Source organism: Tachypleus tridentatus, chromosome 1 (genome assembly GCF_004210375.1).
Source record: "Tachypleus tridentatus isolate NWPU-2018 chromosome 1, ASM421037v1, whole genome shotgun sequence".
NCBI lineage: Eukaryota > Metazoa > Arthropoda > Merostomata > Xiphosura > Limulidae > Tachypleus > Tachypleus tridentatus.
This window is the reverse complement of record NC_134825.1, coordinates 175,350,273-175,370,190: the sequence shown is the minus strand read 5'-3', so window position 1 is coordinate 175,370,190 and position 19,918 is coordinate 175,350,273. Positions and strand designations below refer to the sequence as shown.

The 19,918-nt window shown below is 31.0% G+C and overlaps 1 protein-coding gene across 2 annotated transcripts in view; it reads right to left on the bottom strand.

Annotated features, from left to right (window-relative positions):
* The window catches only part of LOC143230629 (uncharacterized), a 32,333-nt gene extending 12,738 nt beyond the window's left edge, over positions 1 to 19,595 (bottom strand). The window contains exons 1-5 of one of the 2 annotated variants that reach the window (XM_076464497.1): positions 19,269 to 19,595; positions 13,412 to 13,906; positions 12,144 to 12,241; positions 5,492 to 5,672; positions 2,490 to 2,587 (exon numbers count right to left, since the gene is read on the bottom strand). In XM_076464497.1, the coding sequence (XP_076320612.1) occupies positions 2,490 to 2,587; positions 5,492 to 5,672; positions 12,144 to 12,241; positions 13,412 to 13,906; positions 19,269 to 19,362 (966 nt within the window). In that variant the 5' untranslated portion in view covers positions 19,363 to 19,595. The remainder of the gene's footprint in view (positions 1 to 2,489; positions 2,588 to 5,491; positions 5,673 to 12,143; positions 12,242 to 13,411; positions 13,907 to 19,268) is intronic. The other variant, XM_076464504.1, reaches the window with a different exon arrangement.
* Positions 19,596 to 19,918: the final 323 nt, after the last annotated feature.

Sequence of the window (19,918 nt, the reverse complement as noted above, 5' to 3'; positions counted from 1 at the left end):
TCACACATTAAAAACAACCACCACTTCATGACAGCATACTTCAGGTATATTAGATATAACAAGAAAGTTGAAAGTACAACAATAGATACAATATGACAGTATGAGGAGAAAATATCAGACACAACATAATATAAATACTGGTACATGAGATTACTTGTGACAATACAAATACAGTTATATTAGATATGATGTGACAATATAAATACAGGTACATGAGATTACTTGTGACAATACAAATACAGTTATATTAGATATGATGTGACAATATAAATACAGGTATATGAGATATAACAGCATAACAGTAGATACATTAGATGGGACGAGATAGCATAACCACAGGTATGGTAGACATACCATGACAGCATAAAGATACATAAATAAAACCAGGCATGCTAATGACATTTACGAAAAAAAGAGGAAAAGGTATATAGCCTGGGAAATTTAAAAAAATGCATGCTATTTGGTGCAATCTGGGACATAATTTCTTTATGTTTTTTGACATTGCAATGTTGGAAAAGTACACAATATATATTATATAAAATAACAAAAGGAAATTAAAAGACTAAATCAAACTAATAAAAACTATAACTTTCATTTACACTTTTTAGCAGATTGATTTATTCTTTTAATTTCCATTCATTTTTTGGAAGATATATCAAAATATCTAAAATTAACAAATAAAATAAAAAGTAAATAAATGAAATTTAAGATTGTTTATTTGCTATTTATTCAGTTTAATTTTTTTCTAAATCAAAATATATTAGTGATATGAGTTAATAAAGCCAAAATAACTCAGTAAATATTTCAAATACAAATCATTTCATTATTATCCTTTTTGTCATTAATAACATCATCATCATCAACTACTGGTATGCTGCCAATTAAATGTTTTACAGTCATTGCCAATAACTACTTCTCTGCTGCATATATTCCATACAATTTTCAAATCACATAAAATTACTCTTTTGACCAATCACGACGACCTACAGTTCAAATTGTTCATCTGTGCAATCTTATCATTACACTACTGGTACCTTAATGTCAGTGAATTTTCCATTCTTTCACAAATTGACAATACAAACTAAAACAGCATATGAAGGAAAGCTGTGACATTGCTTAAAAATTCAACTACTGATATGGTTCAATATTAAACTACTGATATCAGTGATATGCCTCAGAAATTAAATTTTGTACAGTCACTGACATCAACAACTACTGCTCTGCTGCATGTATTCCATTAAAATTTCAAATTACTTAAAATTACTCTACATGACTACCTACAGTAAAACTTGTTCATCTATACAATCTTGTCAGTAAATTACTGGTACCTCAATATCAGTATATTTTTCATTCTTTCACAATACAAACTGAAACAGCAAATCAAGGAAAGCTTTGACATTGCTTCAAAATAAAATTAATGATATGCTTTAAAATAAACCACTGGCACTGTATGCTGCAGATAATAATAAAATGTTTTTCAGTCACTGATATCAACTTCTGCTCTGCTACATAAATTACAGTCAAATTTCAAATAACTTAATTTCCTTTAATCAATCTTGGCTACTTTCCTCTTTTTCGAGACAAGGGTTTCCAGTGCTCTCTTCCGAGCTTTTTGTCTCTCCTTCTCTGAATGGGCAGCTTTCTGGACTTTTTCTTTAGCCAAGGTGGCTGGGCCAGATTTCACAGAACCATAGGCCTCAAGCCTTTCTGCCCTTTTCTTCTGATTCTCCCTCAGCTTTGAGGTATACTTTGAAGCTGCTGATCTAATGTCCTTACACATTCTCTTGTCTACAGGATCAAAATGAACATCTTTCCTTTTAAACATTTCAATCGCTGTTGTTTCTTTGGAGCGTAGAGAATATTTTATCGTCTGGTATGCACACGATACCAGACCACAAGGTTGCCTCCAAGATGGCGGTCAGATTTTTTTTTCTGCAAGAAACATTGAAAAAATACGATTTCTCCTCAAAAACCACCTACCCGGCCCCCAAATCGCTCATATTTTCTCCTCGAATTTACACGAATCTCGTGGGTGATCGTTGGCCGTTCGAAAACCGCGTAAATCCGCGTTTCAGCGAAAAAATGGCATGCATGTAAAACATAACAGTAAAAATCACAGGTACATTAAATATAACACAATAATACAAGCACAGGTACTGAAGATAAAATGTGACATTATAAACACAGTTTTAACACAAATTGTGAAAATAACAACCATCACTATCTTAATTGTGAATATTAAATACTTAATTAAAGAATGTTTATCTGTTAAGAATGAACTACCAAATTTAATAAATTATAACACAGCTTAACTGTAATTAAGTCTGTTGTGAATAACTTTTATAATATTGTTAAACATGTTGCACTCTTATTATCAATTTTTTTATTTGACTTCATCCTAACAGAACCACAACAGTTTAGTTTCTGCATTTATATCTTATTAATTTGTCTAATTAACAGAACCACAACAGTTATAAACCTACAGTTACCTCAATAACATCACTAACTTCACACTTTTCTTCTTCTATTTTACAACCAAAGACAGTAGATGAAGGTCCTGCTTCTGGGCTGGTGATTTCTGTTGTTGCTAGAGGTGTAAAATAAATTTTTTGTTATATTTTAAAATAACTTTCTGATATCACTACATCATACCAATAACTCACTCTGAGTTGACACATCTTTTTTATTACAGTAACACCTCTCTTAACTTGACCGTTTTACAGAAATAACAAAATTTAATTATAATAAAGAAAACTGATAAATGATTATAAATAATTGTGTCATATTCTTCCTTCAACTGTAGTTTTTTATGTACTAATAATTCACAAATGAATAATATTACTTAATGTGTACTAATTATAATATGTAGTATGGGATGCCAATAAATAAATGCACTTTTTAGATGAATGTGATAACAGTATGTGAAGAACATTATGAAGGTAGAAGATACAGTCACTCTCATATTTAATTGACTGTTAAAAATGCAATGAATTATTCTATGATGTATTTTGAGCCACAAACATTGAAATTAGCTCCTGCTAAAAATTTGTTGCACTTCAGCACAGACAGCCTAAAAACATGACTGAATACAACAAAGTTATAAATTACGCTTGTATATTATCTAAGTTTTAGTGTATTAGTTTCAAATAATTATCTTCTCTGTCACCTAATAAAATTATATTTGTAAACATTTTGTACCAACTTGTATTTAAAATAATCTGGACATTTTGTGACTAGTAATTTTCTAATATTGACCAGTGATGACCATATAAACATGCAGTAATCCTCTAATGATATTATGGAAGTCAAATAAATTGACAATTAAATAATGAAAACATGTTTAACTGTCACTGATAATTATTTTATTGTTTTTATTTAAAATATACATTAAGCTTAGAATTACAAATAATTATATAACCATTCAGCCAACTTATTTGTGTAGGATAAAAACAAACAAATAACAATTTCAGTCATCAGAATATTTAGCCATCACTTACTGTACATATATACTGTACCTTCATAAATAACATATTTAATGAAAAATTAGGAATTCAAATTTATAAGATAGTTTTGTAATTCTCTTAAAGTAAAGAATATTACCATGTTGATAAACAGCTAACTTTCTGAATGCTACATATTTCATGTCAGAAAACAAATTTCAGTGTCACAAAAACTGGATATGACCAGTACTTTCAACCATCTCTAACATAAATAAATTTATTCTTCTATTATGTTTTGTTATAGTTGGTGTGGAAGTGCTAACAATTAGTAAACAGTTGCATGATAAAAGATAAATGGTTAAATATTGCTCACAAAAGATGTATTTATTCATTTTAACAGTTCAGGCTACCATGCTTCCTTACAACCCACACTAGTCTACTGAGGGTTTAAATGTTACAAATTTCTTTTTTTGAAAATGTATTTCTGATAGGTACTTTACCTCTGTCAAAAGGCAGATTTTCTTCTTCACTTTATCAGTTGGACCTCTGTTAACCCTATACATTTTACTCCCTACCTAGTTTTTCAGTTTCACTTTATCCTACTGACTTTCCCTACAGTTAATGTTTATCTCCCACTTCCTTTCTTAGGAGTTCCACTTATATTTAGTGGTTTTGTGGAATACCTCCATCCTCCATGATGTAACATTTGCATTATTTAGTTCTTTAATTCCAAGAGTGGCTTCCTTGCTTTAACGATCTTCTAGGGTGGGGCACTGCTGTTTGTTAACCACATTTGCTGATACAGGTCTACAGACAGTCATTTTTTTTTTCAGCTTCTCCTGTACATTAAGCATCACTTGGGGGTATTCCACATACTAAACAACTGTATTTTTTCTATTCATTGTGTACATTCTCACATCTGTTAAAGTGACCCTTGTTCCTAAATTTATACCCATACACTTTACAATTGTATGGTTTCTCTTATATAGTAGCAATGTATCCTTAAACCAAACTAGGAGGAAACCAAAGAATGTTAACATGGTAACAAGGTAGTATAAATGTAACAAAACTGATTAAGTTTAAACCTAATGAAAAAAACCTGTTAATATAATGTCAAGGATAAGAGCAGTTCTTGTTATATCCTGTGACTTTGGGGAAACAGCTGCAGGCTAGTGACATACATAAGATACCAACAGTATACTTACAAAGATTAACTACTGTATACAGTTATAACCTTTTGGTTTCACAAGAAACCAATGAAAGGTTAGCTGAAATATTAGGGAGTGAGTGAGTAAACTTCAACATCCCAAGAAGGGCTAGAAGGTTAAAAAACCAAGTCGTACCAAAACCATTATCAGTGATGCTTGCAGTAAATGAAGTGAGAGCTACCTTAATGAATAAGATACTAAGGATGTCAGTAAGAGTCAAATACCTAAAATACATGTAAATATTTTGTTGAATCCAGAAATACCTTATTAAATGAATTTATAAATAACTTCCCAATGAAAGGTATTTTCTGTAGACAGTGGAATACTTAAATAAAACAGTTTAATTCTATATTTCTCAGGTGGGCAGTAAATAAATCAGAGAACAAGTTCAACACAATGAGAGAAAACATTGTATTTCTCACATATGAGGAGAATGAGAATCTTTAAGAATATAAAACTTTCATAATATTTAAATGTCATTCACTTCTCACATTTTGATTTCAAATATATTAATATACAATTTTAATAAAGGAGTTTAGCTAAATGTCTTGACATGCATTTGACCTGACAGTAGTAAGGGGTTTAATAAACAAAGCTTGTCTAAAGTGTCAATAGAATGATAAGAAGGGTTTATATTAACTTAAAGTACTTGTATCCAGAAACATCACAAAGCATATCTAACATAACTATTTATATATCTTAGAGACAATCTGTGTTTCAAACTTAATTCCATAAAAACTATATCCTATTAACATTATTTAAAACAATGTACTTACACCACTTTTATACCATTATGTCACCACCAAGTGGTTAATGAATATAGTTATTGAAGGTTACACTCACCTGATAAACCTTCTAACTGACAGTTAATTTGTTGTAACTCCTTTTTTGGTTGACTTTTCAAACTCATAACATCATGTTGTGAACAATCAACAGTTTCATCATCACTCTCACTGAACTTGGAAATAATGTTATCATTTGTTGAATCACCACTTGGTTCAGTTTTGACTTTGACAACTGTGTTCTAGAGCAACAATCAATAATAACTAATGTTAATAACAACAATCAGTGACAACTAATGTTAACAACAAAATACAATGATAACTAATGTTAACAACAACAACAATCAATGATAACTAATGTTGTCAATACACTGAAAATATTGACTTGTAAACCATAAGCCAAACTGGTATTTTTGCTACGGAGTCATGTTTGCTAGTTTCCGTAATACACTGAATGATACCTGCACTACTAAACGTATTTACGTAACAAATACAACTAAAGTCAGTAGCTAGTGTTTTACATTGTAAATTTTTTACTTTGATAGATTTGTTATGAAACAAGAAGTCATCAATAATAACTGATGTTACATAATATAAATAAACACAACATGTCAGTATAACCACAAATATATTACACGTATAACAGTATAACCATAGGTATACTGGACATAGTAATAAACAGATATAAGTTAGATATAACGTGAAAGTCTAAATACAGTATTCAGACACATGGTAAAAACAGCAACCACTCTGTCTTGGTTAAGAATTTCAAAGTCCAATCAACTAGATCATCCAATACTAAACTTTTACTTTGACAAATTTGTTGTAAAACAAGAAAATGATAAGTGATAACTAATGTTATAAATAAATATAACATGTCAGTTTACCCATAAATATACTAGCTACAAGATAGTATAGCTATAGGTATATTAAATGTATAACAGTATCACCAAAGATACTAGATACAATTAACAGTATAACCACAGACACTTTAGAAACATGACAGTTCAGCAATAGGTATATTAAATGTTATACAGTATTACCAAAGATACCAGATACAATTCGAAAGAATTACCATAGATACTTTAGAAACATAATAGTATAACCACAGACACTTTAGAAACATGAGAGTTTAGCTATAGGTATATTAAATGTTATACAGTATTACCAAAGATACCAGATACAATTCGACAGAATTACCATAGATACTTTAGAAACATGACAGTTCCGCTATAGGTATATTAAATGTTATACAGTATAACCAAAGATACTAGATACAATTAACAGTATAACCAGATAATTTAGAAACATGACAGTTCAGCTATAGGTATATTAAATGTATAACAGTATAACAATAAATACTAGATACAATGTAACGGTATAACCATAGAAACCTTAGAAACATGACAGCTACAGGCACAGGTTCAATCAATTTGACCAACTATGTGACCTTTTTCAACTTTGTATAAAGTCTTTATAGATTTGATTCTACAAGTTTTTGATATAGTGTGTGTATATTTATGAAATATGGCAGCATTTCAGTAAACACTAAGTTTTTCATATCTATAGTGAAGAATTTTTAACAAACCAGAAAAGATCTGTTCTTAAACACATCAGGTGTTTATTTCAAATCATCACTTGAAACTGATTTTTATATAAAGAGAAATAACACCTTTATTCATCTCAAAAATCATAAATTTCTTTAATGTAATCCCTAAAATTTCTTAAATACATTTCAAATGTTTGTTTTCAGAAGAATTTTATATCTTATTTGTTATTTTATTCTACCCTAACTCTATACAAGGTTGGTAAATTTAACTGACCTTATAACCTTGACCCAAAAAATCTAAACAAATCTACATTACTCTTTCTAGAAAGACTTCAAATGTAACATGAAACTACAATCATTTATCTTAAGTAGCTATACACTCTCACCATTGTAAGTTGTAAATCACATGGAGAACATGTAGATTACATTACACTATTAAATTACATTACCCACAAGCTAGTCCTAGCTACTTGCATAGTAAAATATTTTTACTATATTATTATTATTACTGATTTTACCAAATCTAACTATAATTAACCTAAGAAAACTCTATTTTTACACTTTATATACTTTACTAAAAATAAATAAAAAATGAACATGAAAAATGAAGAATAAAGTAGTAACCAAAGAATTATTTTTTTCTTGCTATTGACCATCAATGATAGTTTACCCATTTTTTTTTTTTATAATATTGACAGCAGCCCATTAAATTATTTGTATTTAATTAAATATTGTGCCAAAGAAGTAATGGACTAATGACATAAACAAAGCAGACAATGTCCTCTAACAATTCTTACAGTGCAAAAAAAGAACCATTATAAATTCATTCAAACAAGAGGTTTTGATTCCCATAGGAATCAGAGTTCTATTATAAGAGAAATTAATGTTCATTTGTTCAGAACACAACATTACACATCACATGACAGATGAAAACCTTGAATTTCTATTGGTTGTAGGCACTATGAGAGAGAACTATTAATAAATCCTCAAAGAGACAATATGACAGATAGATGTGACAGGAGGAGTAATATTTCTACTTGACACCTCTGTAACTACACAAAATTGAAGGCTATAAAAATTATGGTTTCTCAAAACAATGACAATTCTGTAGTTAGTAATTTTTGTTTCATTCCATACTTTTTCAAGGTGTGGTGGACAAAATGGAGATCAGAAGGTAATTAGAGAAAAGGAGAATTCAAGATACTTTATAATATTGCCCTATAAAAATAAGAATTTAAAACCGATGTTTTATTAACATATGGATTATTAACAAAGATTTTATACTGTACTAATTGGTATAACACAAACAAAGTATTTTAATAAAATATTAAATGTGAGACACCAAAACTTTGTGTCACGGGCAGTAAAGGATACTACTGGCAAGAGGGTTAAACATAACATGATAGTATAATGGTAGGAACTTTAGAAACATGACAGAATAAAAATAGGTACATTAGACATATTGTAAGAGTATAACCATAGGTACATCAGGTGAAGCACTTAACTTCACTAAGTCACCATGAAAATGTTCGGACTGGATGCCACAGTTCCTCGTTATTTATAGAGCACAAGAAAAGACCCAAAATGAAGAAAGCAGTTCGTGGCATATGTCATTCTTATATGATGTGTCACTTGGGATGATATTTAAATCAACTCAAAAAGTAACAATCAGTGTTTGATATTTGTCTACTGTAGACAAGTAATCAGTGATAATGGATATCTATCTACTGTACACAAGTAACAATCAGTGTTTGATATCTATCTAATGTAGAGAAGTAACAATCAGTGTTTGATATCTATCTACTGTAGAGAAGTAACATTCAGTGTTTGATATCTAACTACTGTACAGAAGTAACAATCAGTGTTTGATATCTATCTACTGTAGAGATGTAACAATCAGTGTTAATGGATATCTATCTAATGTAGAGAAGTAACAATCAGTGTTTGATATCTATCTACTGTAGAGAAGTAACATTCAGTGTTTGATATCTAACTACTGTACAGAAGTAACAATCAGTGTTTGATATCTATCTAATGTAGAGAAGTAACATTCGGTGTTTGATATCTATCTACTGTAGAGAAGTAACATTCAGTGTTTGATATCTATCTACTGTAGAGAAGAAACATTCAGAGTTTGATATCTATCTACTGTAGAGAAGTAACATTCAGTGTTTGATATCTATCTAATGTAGAGAAGTAACATTCAGTGTTTGATATCTATCTAATGTAGAGAAGTAACATTCAGTGTTTGATATCTATCTACTGTAGAGAAGTAACATTCAGTGTTTGATATCTATCTACTGTAGAGAAGTAACATTCAGTGTTTGATATTTGTCTGTGTAGATGAGTACAAGAATTGATTGTTCATTTTTAAGAAAGGTTTCATAGTGAAGTAACACGTTTTTAGTATAATTAAAATTTATTATCCAAAAGTTGTGTTACAAGTGATACAAAGGTAACCAACCATTCAAGATACAAAACCTATTTAGGTCTATAGAGTTGTTACCTAATCCTGTATGTTCCAAGATTGTCCATATAAATGCACATAGTGGCTGTAATTTCACTTACACTGGGAAATTGAAAGACCATTTTCACCTTTGAACATATGAGAGTATCAAACAAAACTGGTAGAAAAAATTATATACTCCTCTGGGCATCAAAATTCACACATTGAAAACAACCACCACTTCATGACAGCATACTTCAGGTATATTAGATATAACAAGAAAGTTGAAAGTACAACAATAGATACAATATGACAGTATGAGGAGAAAATATCAGACACAACATAATATAAATACTGGTACATGAGATTACTTGTGACAATACAAATACAGTTATATTAGATATGATGTGACAATATAAATACAGGTACATGAGATTACTTGTGACAATACAAATACAGTTATATTAGATATGATGTGACAATATAAATACAGGTATATGATATATAACAGCATAACAGCAGATACATTAGATGGGACGAGATAGCATAACCACAGGTATGGTAGACATAACGTGACAATATAACCATACATATGTCAGACATACCATGACAGCATAAAGATAAAGATACATAAATAAAACCAGGCATGCCAATGACATTTATGAAAAAAAGAGGAAAAGGTATATAGCCTGGGAAATTAAAAAAAAATGCATGCTATTTGGTGCAATCTGGGACATAATTTCTTTATGTTTTTTGACATTGCAATGTTGGAAAAGTACACAATATATATTATATAAAATAACAAAAGGAAATTAAAAGACTAAATCAAACTAATAAAAACTATAACTTTCATTTACACTTTTTAGCAGGTTGATTTATTCTTTTAATTTGCATTCATTTTTTGGAAGATATATCAAAATATCTAAAATTAACAAATAAAATAAAAAGTAAATAAATGAAATTTAAGATTGTTTATTTGCTATTTATTCAGTTTAATTTTTTTCTAAATCAAAATATATTAGTGATATGAGTTAATAAAGCCAAAATAACTCAGTAAATATTTCAAATACAAATCATTTCATTATTATCCTTTTTGTCATTAATAACATCATCATCGTCAACTACTGGTATGCCGCCAATTAAATGTTTTACAGTCATTGCCAATAACTACTTTTCTGCTGCATATATTCCATACAATTTTCAAATCACATAAAATTACTCTTTTGACCAATCACGACTACCTACAGTTCAAATTGTTCATTTGTGCAATCTTATCATTACACTACTGGTACCTTAATGTCAGTGAATTTTCCATTCTTTCACAAATTGACAATACAAACTAAAACAGCATATGAAGGAAAGCTGTGACATTGCTTAAAAATTCAACTACTGATATGGTTCAATATTAAACTACTGATATCAGTGATATGCCTCAGAAATTAAATTTTGTACAGTCACTGACATCAACAACTACTGCTCTGCTGCATGTATTCCATTAAAATTTCAAATTACTTAAAATTACTCTACATGACTACCTACAGTAAAACTTGTTCATCTATACAATCTTGTCAGTAAATTACTGGTACCTCAATATCAGTATATTTTTCATTCTTTCACAATACAAACTGAAACAGCAAATCAAGGAAAGCTTTGACATTGCTTCAAAATAAAATTAATGATATGCTTTAAAATAAACCACTGGCACTGTATGCTGCAGATAATAAAATGTTTTTCAGTCACTGATATCAACTTCTGCTCTGCTACATAAATTACAGTCAAATTTCAAATAACTTAATTTCCTTTAATCAATCTTGGCTACTTTCCTCTTTTTCGAGACAAGGGTTTCCAGTGCTCTCTTCCGAGCTTTTTGTCTCTCCTTCTCTGAATGGGCAGCTTTCTGGACTTTTTCTTTAGCCAAGGTGGCTGGGCCAGATTTCACAGAACCATAGGCCTCAAGCCTTTCTGTCCTTTTCTTCTGATTCTCCCTCAGGTATACTTTGAAGCTGCTGATCTAATGTCCTTACACATTCTCTTGTCTACAGGATCAAAATGAACATCTTTCCTTTTAAACATTTCAATCGCTGTTGTTTCTTTGGAGCGTAGAGAATATTTTATCGTCTGGTATGCACACGATACCAGACCACAAGGTTGCCTCCAAGATGGCGGTCAGATTTTTTTTTCTGCAAGAAACATTGAAAAAATACGATTTCTCCTCAAAAACCACCTACCCGGCCCCCAAATCGCTCATATTTTCTCCTCGAATTTACACGAATCTCATGGGTGATCATTGGCCGTTCGAAAACCGCGAAAAATCCGCGTTTCAGTGAAAAAATGGCACGCATGTAAAACATAACAGTAAAAATCACAGGTACATTAAATATAACACAATAATACAAGCACAGGTACTGAAGATAAAATGTGACATTATAAACACAGTTTTAACACAAATTGTGAAAATAACAACCATCACTATCTTAATTGTGAATATTAAATACTTAATTAAAGAATGTTTATCTGTTAAGAATGAACTACCAAATTTAATAAATTATAACACAGCTTAACTGTAATTAAGTCTGTTGTGAATAACTTTTATAATATTGTTAAACATGTTGCACTTTATTATCAATTTTTTATTTGACTTCATCCTTTTATTCTGCATTTATATCTTATTAATTTGTCTAATTAACAGAACCACAACAGTTATAAACCTACAGTTACCTCAATAACATCACTAACTTCACACTTTTCTTCTTCTATTTTACAACCAAAGACAGTAGATGAAGGTCCTGCTTCTGGGCTGGTGATTTCTATTATTGCTAGAGGTGTAAATTAATTTTTTTGTTATATCTTAAAATAACTTTCTGATATCACTACATCATACCAATAACTCACTCTGAGTTGACACATCTTTTTTATTACAGTAACACCTCTCTTAACTCGACCGTTTTACAGAAATAACAAAATTTAATTATAATAAAGAAAACTGATAAATGATTATAAATAATTGTGTCATATTCTTCCTTCAACTGTAGTTTTTTATGTACTAATAATTCACAAATGAATAATATTACTTAATGTGTACTAATTATAATATGTAGTATGGGATGCCAATAAATTAATGCACTTTTTAGATGAATGTGATAACAGTATGTGAAGAACATTATGAAGGTAGAAGATACAGTCACTCTCATATTTAATTGACTGTTAAAAATGCAATGAATTATTCTATGATGTATTTTGAGCCACAAACATTGAAATTAGCTCCTGCTAAAAATTTGTTGCACTTCAGCACAGACAGCCTAAAAGCATGACTAAATACAACAGTTATAAATTACGCTTGTATATTATCTAAGTTTTAGTGTATTAGTTTCAAACAATTATCTTCTCTGTAACCTAATAAAATTATATTTGTAAACATTTTGGTCCAACTTGTATTTAAAATAATCTGGACATTTTGTGACTGGTAATTTTCTAATATTGACCAGTGATGACCATATAAACATGCAGTAATCCTCTAATGATATTATGGAAGTCAAATAAATTGACAATTAAATAATGAAAACATGTTTAACTGTCACTGATAATTATTTTATTGTTTTTATTTAAAATATACATTAAGCTTAGAATTACAAATAATTATATAACCATTCAGCCAACTTATTTGTGTAGGATAAAAACAAACAAATAACAATTTCAGTCATCAGAATATTTAGCCATCACTTACTGTACATATAAAACTACATTTACCGTAAATTCCAGCGTATAAGTCGAAAATTTAACACCAAATTTCAAGTTTAAAAATCCATCCTCGACTTATACGGCGGTGACGTTTTTCATGACATGAATTCTAGTAAATTCAGGTTCGAGAAAACCATCGCAAATCAAAATTATATGATATGACATATAGGTATTTATTTATAAAATAGTAAAATACTAGTAATCCTACTCAACATGAGATCGATCAAACACAAAGTCCCATTCCTCACCATTCAAATGGTCATCGTAAGGATCCTCTTCTGGAATAATGTCATGCTCCACTGATGATGAGGGGATATCGTCATCCTCTTCCCATAATCGAATGACCAGATCATGACGATGCATAAAACGAGAACACCAACTGACTGTTGCCTTAAAATCCATGCTGTCTTCTTTATTCTTAGCTGCCCATTGTAAAGCTTTCAGTCGGATAAGGGCTCTTGTTACGATTCTGCCACATTGACGTTCAGATAACACCCATGTCGCTATTTCCTTCTCTAATCTTGGCCATTTTTCTTGATTTTGACCACGATTCGCACATTTTGTTAAGGGCAATTCTTTGATAGTGTTTTCTGCCTTCCTCCAATCTCTGACCAATTTTTCACTTACGCAATAGTGCCGAGCTGCTGCGCTGTTGCTACTGTCTTTGGCTGCTTGAACGACTTTTATCTTGAATGCTGCATCATATTTCATCCTTCTTCGTGGTTGACTGGACATTTTGCTTGCTTAACGATTTATAATTATTTAAAAATTTGTCACTGAAATTTGTAACCGGAAATTGAAACTGGATAGACAGTTAAAAATTCATTTAGAGCCGATTGGTCAGCTAATTTCCTAGCTAAGCGTAGCAAGGTTAGACACACCAGATAAAAGAAAATCAATAAATTTGTCTAGACAGGAATACCGTAAGGTGCATAAAACGTGACACTTCTTCTTTTAGTGAAAGCCTTATTTGTCGAGCAAGCATGTCATGTTGGCCAATCAACACAGATTTCTCACTTTACTTTGGCAAACGAAACGTCACGTGAGTGAAAGCGCGGCGAAGCGCACGAATGAGTCAGCAAAAATGAATTCTCAGAACACGTAGTGACAGAACTTTTGCTCTCTATTGTAAAGTGCAAATCTGTCATTTTTATGCCGACCAGAGGCGAGGCGTAGCTAGTCACAGCGGATAATAAGAATTCTTGAAAATGGCGCCGTCTGACAAAGTCTGCTGATGACGCAGTTGATTATTGAATATCACTTCCTTAGCTACACTTCGCCGCTGATGCCGACTGAAATATTCCGACCAAGCGATTTGAGCCAGAGAATGGGGTCGACTTATACGGCTGGTACATGTCAAAATCATGATTTTTAGGCCAAACTTATAGACCTCGACTTACACGCCACGTCGACTTATATGCCGGAATTTACGGTATTTAATTTGATAACAATCTGATTTACTTTATATCACACATGCATAGTATAAAACCTTTGTCAAACTGAAAATATGAATAATAGCAATGTGTTAGTTTCTCAGTGAAAAATTCCAAATGATGACTGCACTAAAATAACTGAACATTGAAAATAACAGTTACTCATTTATAAAGTTAATAAATTTATTATTCAAAAATCTCCTATTCAATGAAAGTTTAAAAAACATGTCTTGTTTTATAGTTGTATTGTACCTTCAAAAATAACATCTTTAATGAAAAATTGGGTATTCAAATTAATTAAAGTTTTGTAATTCTCTTAAAGTAAAGAATATTACCATGTTGATAAACAGCTAATTTTCTGAATGCTACATATTTCATGTCAGAAAACAAATTTCAGTGTCACAAAAACTGGATATGACCAGTACTTTCAACCATCTCTAACATAAATAAATTTATTCTTCTATTATGTTTTGTTATAGTTGGTGTGGAAGTGCTAACAATTAGTAAACAGTTGCATGATAAAAGATAAATGGTTAAATATTGCTCACAAAAGATGTATTTATTCATTTTAACAGTTCAGGCTACCACGCTTCCTTACAACCCACACTAGTCTACCGAGGGTTTAAATGTTACAATTTTCTTTTTCTGAAAATGTATTTCTGATAGGTACTCACCATCTCCCATGAACAGCTATTATCATTTAGTGCTGTCCTCTATATGCAATTTGTTTCACATGCTAGAAGTTCTAAGTTTATAAATATCCCCAAAAACAATTTGGTTGAGCTGCATGTTGTGTGCAAATCATGTTACAACAACCTTCCACAAACAGAAGCATTCTATCAAAATATAGCTTAGAGTTTAGGCAGAAAATGAAAGCACTGGTTTTGCATGGGGAGGAAGGGTTGGAAATGTGAAAGTACCTACATAAAATTACATTTTCAGAATAGGTAAATTATAGCTTATAAGATACATTACCTTTTCTCACATAAATGGCTGAAATGCCATTGGGTAGGTTGAGAGACTGGTGAGAGGGAGGAAAAAAGCATCGGAAGGACACCCTGAAAGTTTAGAACAGATACTCACAGTACAAGGTAATATGTAGGAGGCCACACCACTTCTGTACCATGTGTGTAATGAAATGTCACAGACATGGACAGAAACTGAGAGGAGCAAATCCAAAAGGATTAATGTGGATTTGAATCTCGTGATATCGGAATCTCAATCACACAGAGCAAATCAATGTGAGACTAGAAGGTTGTGCCTCTAGGTGTGAAATGGCTAGTGTGTGAGACTATACATGGCAAGTGAACTATTATACCAGACAAGAAACATGAAAAAAATATGCAAAGTCCAAAGAGACAAACAAACAACCAAAAAGGAAAAACTGAATGTAGCAGTAGATACCCCTGGTGAAACTAAACTTACAGGATTACACCCCCACCCCCACCAAAACAACAACAAAACAGTGGAGGAAAATAGCCATCTCTAAATCTCCATAAGAAGTGAGAAAGAAACAAACTTGATATAAGAATGTCTTCCACCCCAGAATATCCCAAATGCAAAGAAGCCATGTTTGTTGGAAAAAGAGCTGAAGATGGCATTTGCCCCAACAGAGAGATTAGAAGGAAACTATCCCACAAAAATTCTAAAGAAACAGAATGCCCCAGAAAGAAGATTTATGGCAGCCAATACCAGTAGGAAATGTTACAAGAGAAGACAAAGGCTAGAAAACTTGACCAAGGAGAAAGTGATTTCATTAACAAAATCTGCCCCCCATATGGGCAACAGATATTTGAAGTGCAGAGGAGCAGGGAACAAAAACAATCCATCTGATGGTAAGGTAAAACAAAATAAACCAAAGCCAGTGGAGAATGAAGCATACCAGTATCATCACTCAACAGATGAGCAAAACATCACAGCATGAAATAAAACATCTGGTAAGAGAGAAAACAGCAGCAAAACATGTCCAGAAAGGACTTACATAGGTCTTACCTGAGAAGGCCAATTCATAATCAGTGAAAACAAACACACATCTCAAACAAGTTATGCAGTTTAAAGAGGAAAGCAAGTAGTAATAGTGGAAGAAAGTTTGACAGATCCTAGATCCAGGGGTCATAAAAAATTAATTGGAAGTATAAATTATAGGTCATTATAAAACTAAGTTGTTATATTGTAAAGTTAAGTGACTTGACCTTGACAATGAAAAATTTAGTATGTAGTATTTGTTGCAGAAACAATATATTTAATATAATTTATGATTTACTAGCAAGATGAATGATAGGTAAGCCTGAAATTAAAAGACACATGGTAAGTTTAAACTTACATTGTAGTTCCGAATATTGATTAAAAACTCATAACATTACTAGAAGTAGGTACAAATTTACCTAAACATATGGTATTTAAACCAAATAACTATAAATAATAATCTTAGTAGCAAAATATTAAAAAATCAATAACACTAAAACAATTTATCCATCCAAAGTCTGTGGACTCAAATATGTGGTCCACCAAATTCAATGTCCATCCAATGAAAATCAACTTGCGTTATGATCAATCTTCAAATGGATTAAAGCTCACAATTCTTAAGTTGAATGTTGCCACCTGAAGCCCAGGTAGTTGTGGTGGAAATAAATGTAAACATTTTCAAAGTACACACAATCTTCAACAACAAAAAAAAAAAAATTAAAAGGAAGAGCAACAACATTAAAAGTTCCACAGAAACAAACAGGAATTATCTCAAACATGTACGATATTAAAATAACACTTAGGAATAGAGCACAAACATTATTGGAATCAAACATATGGAGTAGCATAAGTGGAGAGTTGTCACACGATAATTTGCATCCAAGACACAGTTAAACCATTTTGATCTTGGGGTACATGGGAACTCAAGGCTTGTGACATGCAAGACAAATTTTGTATACAGAGGGCAGCACTAGATGAAAATAGCTGATGAATGGAGACAGTGAATCTTATCAGAATTTATATTGTGAGGTTTAAACTATAAACTATGTACTGTAACAAACACAGACAGCAATATATTTGTAAAGTCTGCAATACTCTCTTACTTTACAATTTTTATAGTGTGACGGAGGAGGAAAACATTAATTAAAAAAATACAGGACAAAATAAATACAAATAAAAGGTAAATAAATAAACTTGCAAAAACAGAATTCTACATGTGCATTAAAATTATAGGAAGGACAAGTTTACATTTAGTTTATATGGGAAAAGACTGTCAAACTTATAACTTGTTCAGTTTTCAAGGTGTTCACTCTTGATTATACCTAAAGATTCATACTTTAAAACACTAGAGAAATTAATCAATCTTCTGTACAAGAGCCCTAACAACTATCAAGAATTAGTGACTACCTCATCCAACAGGTGTCACACCAGAAGAAAGTATTACAAGTACAAGAGCAGGAGACAGAGGAATGAAGAGACATTGGTCAAACTTTCAAGGATTTAGAATGGATTACCCAATCAACTAACCTGCATGTTCCACATGAAAGTGGATTCATTGGCACATTATCAAGTTAAATATGCAATAATAGATAATGACACGAATACTAGATTAAAGGTGTACATTTTTGAATGAAGCTGTTCATTCAGAAATAAACACTGAATCTATTAAACCTACAGATAAACAACTAAAAGCACCAAGTTATGGGATTATTAGATTTAGTAGTACTGTAACATTAACTAGTTAAATGGAATATAAGCCTAAATCAATCACCAAAAAGATGTAATTATTGTTTATTATTACAGTAGTATTCAGTACTTTTAAATAAAAGCTGGTTCTTATGATAAAAATTTTTAAAAGAACACTAGCTCCTATTTTTACAATGAAAGTATTTCCACTTCTTATTGTGATATTTAATAATGTGTATTAAATATATACAAATATCAGAATTTAAAGGAGAAAAAACTACACAATTTTTTAAAATATTACATTATAGTTAACCATACAAATTTTTACAGCAACTTTAAAGGGTTAGGTTTGTATTGTATTTCATACAAATTTACACAAAGGCTATCTGCATTTAGCACTTCCTAATTCAGTTTGAAAGGCCAAAGGCTGCTTTCCCTTCAGTCTCAAACCACCCTCCACCAACTCCTAGACTACTCTTTTACCAAAGAACAACTGTGTTGACTGTAACATTCTAAAACCCCTACAACTGAAAGAGCATGCATATTTGGCAACTAGGACTTAAACCCAAGAACCTCAGATTGCAAATCAAGCACCTTAACCACCAGACCACATGCCCCAAGTCTAAAGGGATTTTTTTAACAATGTTTGACTTTTAAAACTAATGTGTTGGTTAAGTCAACATATTATATTCTTTAATAATATAGCTCGATGTTTACTCTTCACTAAAATAAATTATGACTGTTTACCAGAAACACTTCTTCTCATGATGGTCAAATGACCAACGTTATATCTAACGTAGCACTTTGTAGTGTTACAGTAAGTGTAAATACAAATTACTGAAATTCTTTGTTAGGAATTAATAATTTGTACTTTTGACACTTATTGATAATAAATGTATTATTTGTAATGCAATTTACTGAAATTATTATAATATAGCTAATGTCAATCCACACAGTATAGTAGATTTTTGAAGATATTTAAGTTTTATAGTGAGTTCAAATCCTAAGTATTTCAACTTACCATACAAGGGCATTTTTCTTTCATTTTTTTGAAGCTCGATTTCCAAAGCAGCATTCTCTTTGTCAGAAATGTGTCCAGCTTTCATATTCAACATTTTCAAGACTTTGCTATTTTCACCATCTTCTTATATGTTATTTAACGTTTGTATTAACTTCTCTCAAGAAACAAATTACATGTCCTTACTTTTCCAAAAATATATCTGACTTGCTTTCACATTCGAATGTATTTTGTAATATAAATAACAAAGCACACTGCTACTAACCGCTCTCATTTGCTGCCAAATCTGATCTTTCTTCAAAATACTGGCGGGAAAACGTGATTTCGTTAAGGAAAGTTTAATAAGTCGCTAGGTGTCTCTACATTCTAAAGACATATAAAATGCTTAAAAGTCTGTAAAGAATTCAATGGAGCATTAAAAAAAAAAGATATCTGTATAATTTTATAAATAATACACAACGGGTATTTTTTGGTTACAATGAGAAGGTACTCCTGAAACAACACATTACACAATGTATTTCAGGACGGCTGGTATGGGTATTAACACTTTTACTAATAAAGCAGAGAACAACGTTAAGACCTTCTTAGGGCATTTTTCAGGTCAACAAAAAAGTTAATCTGAAGATAACCTAAGAAGATCGAAACGCTGTCTC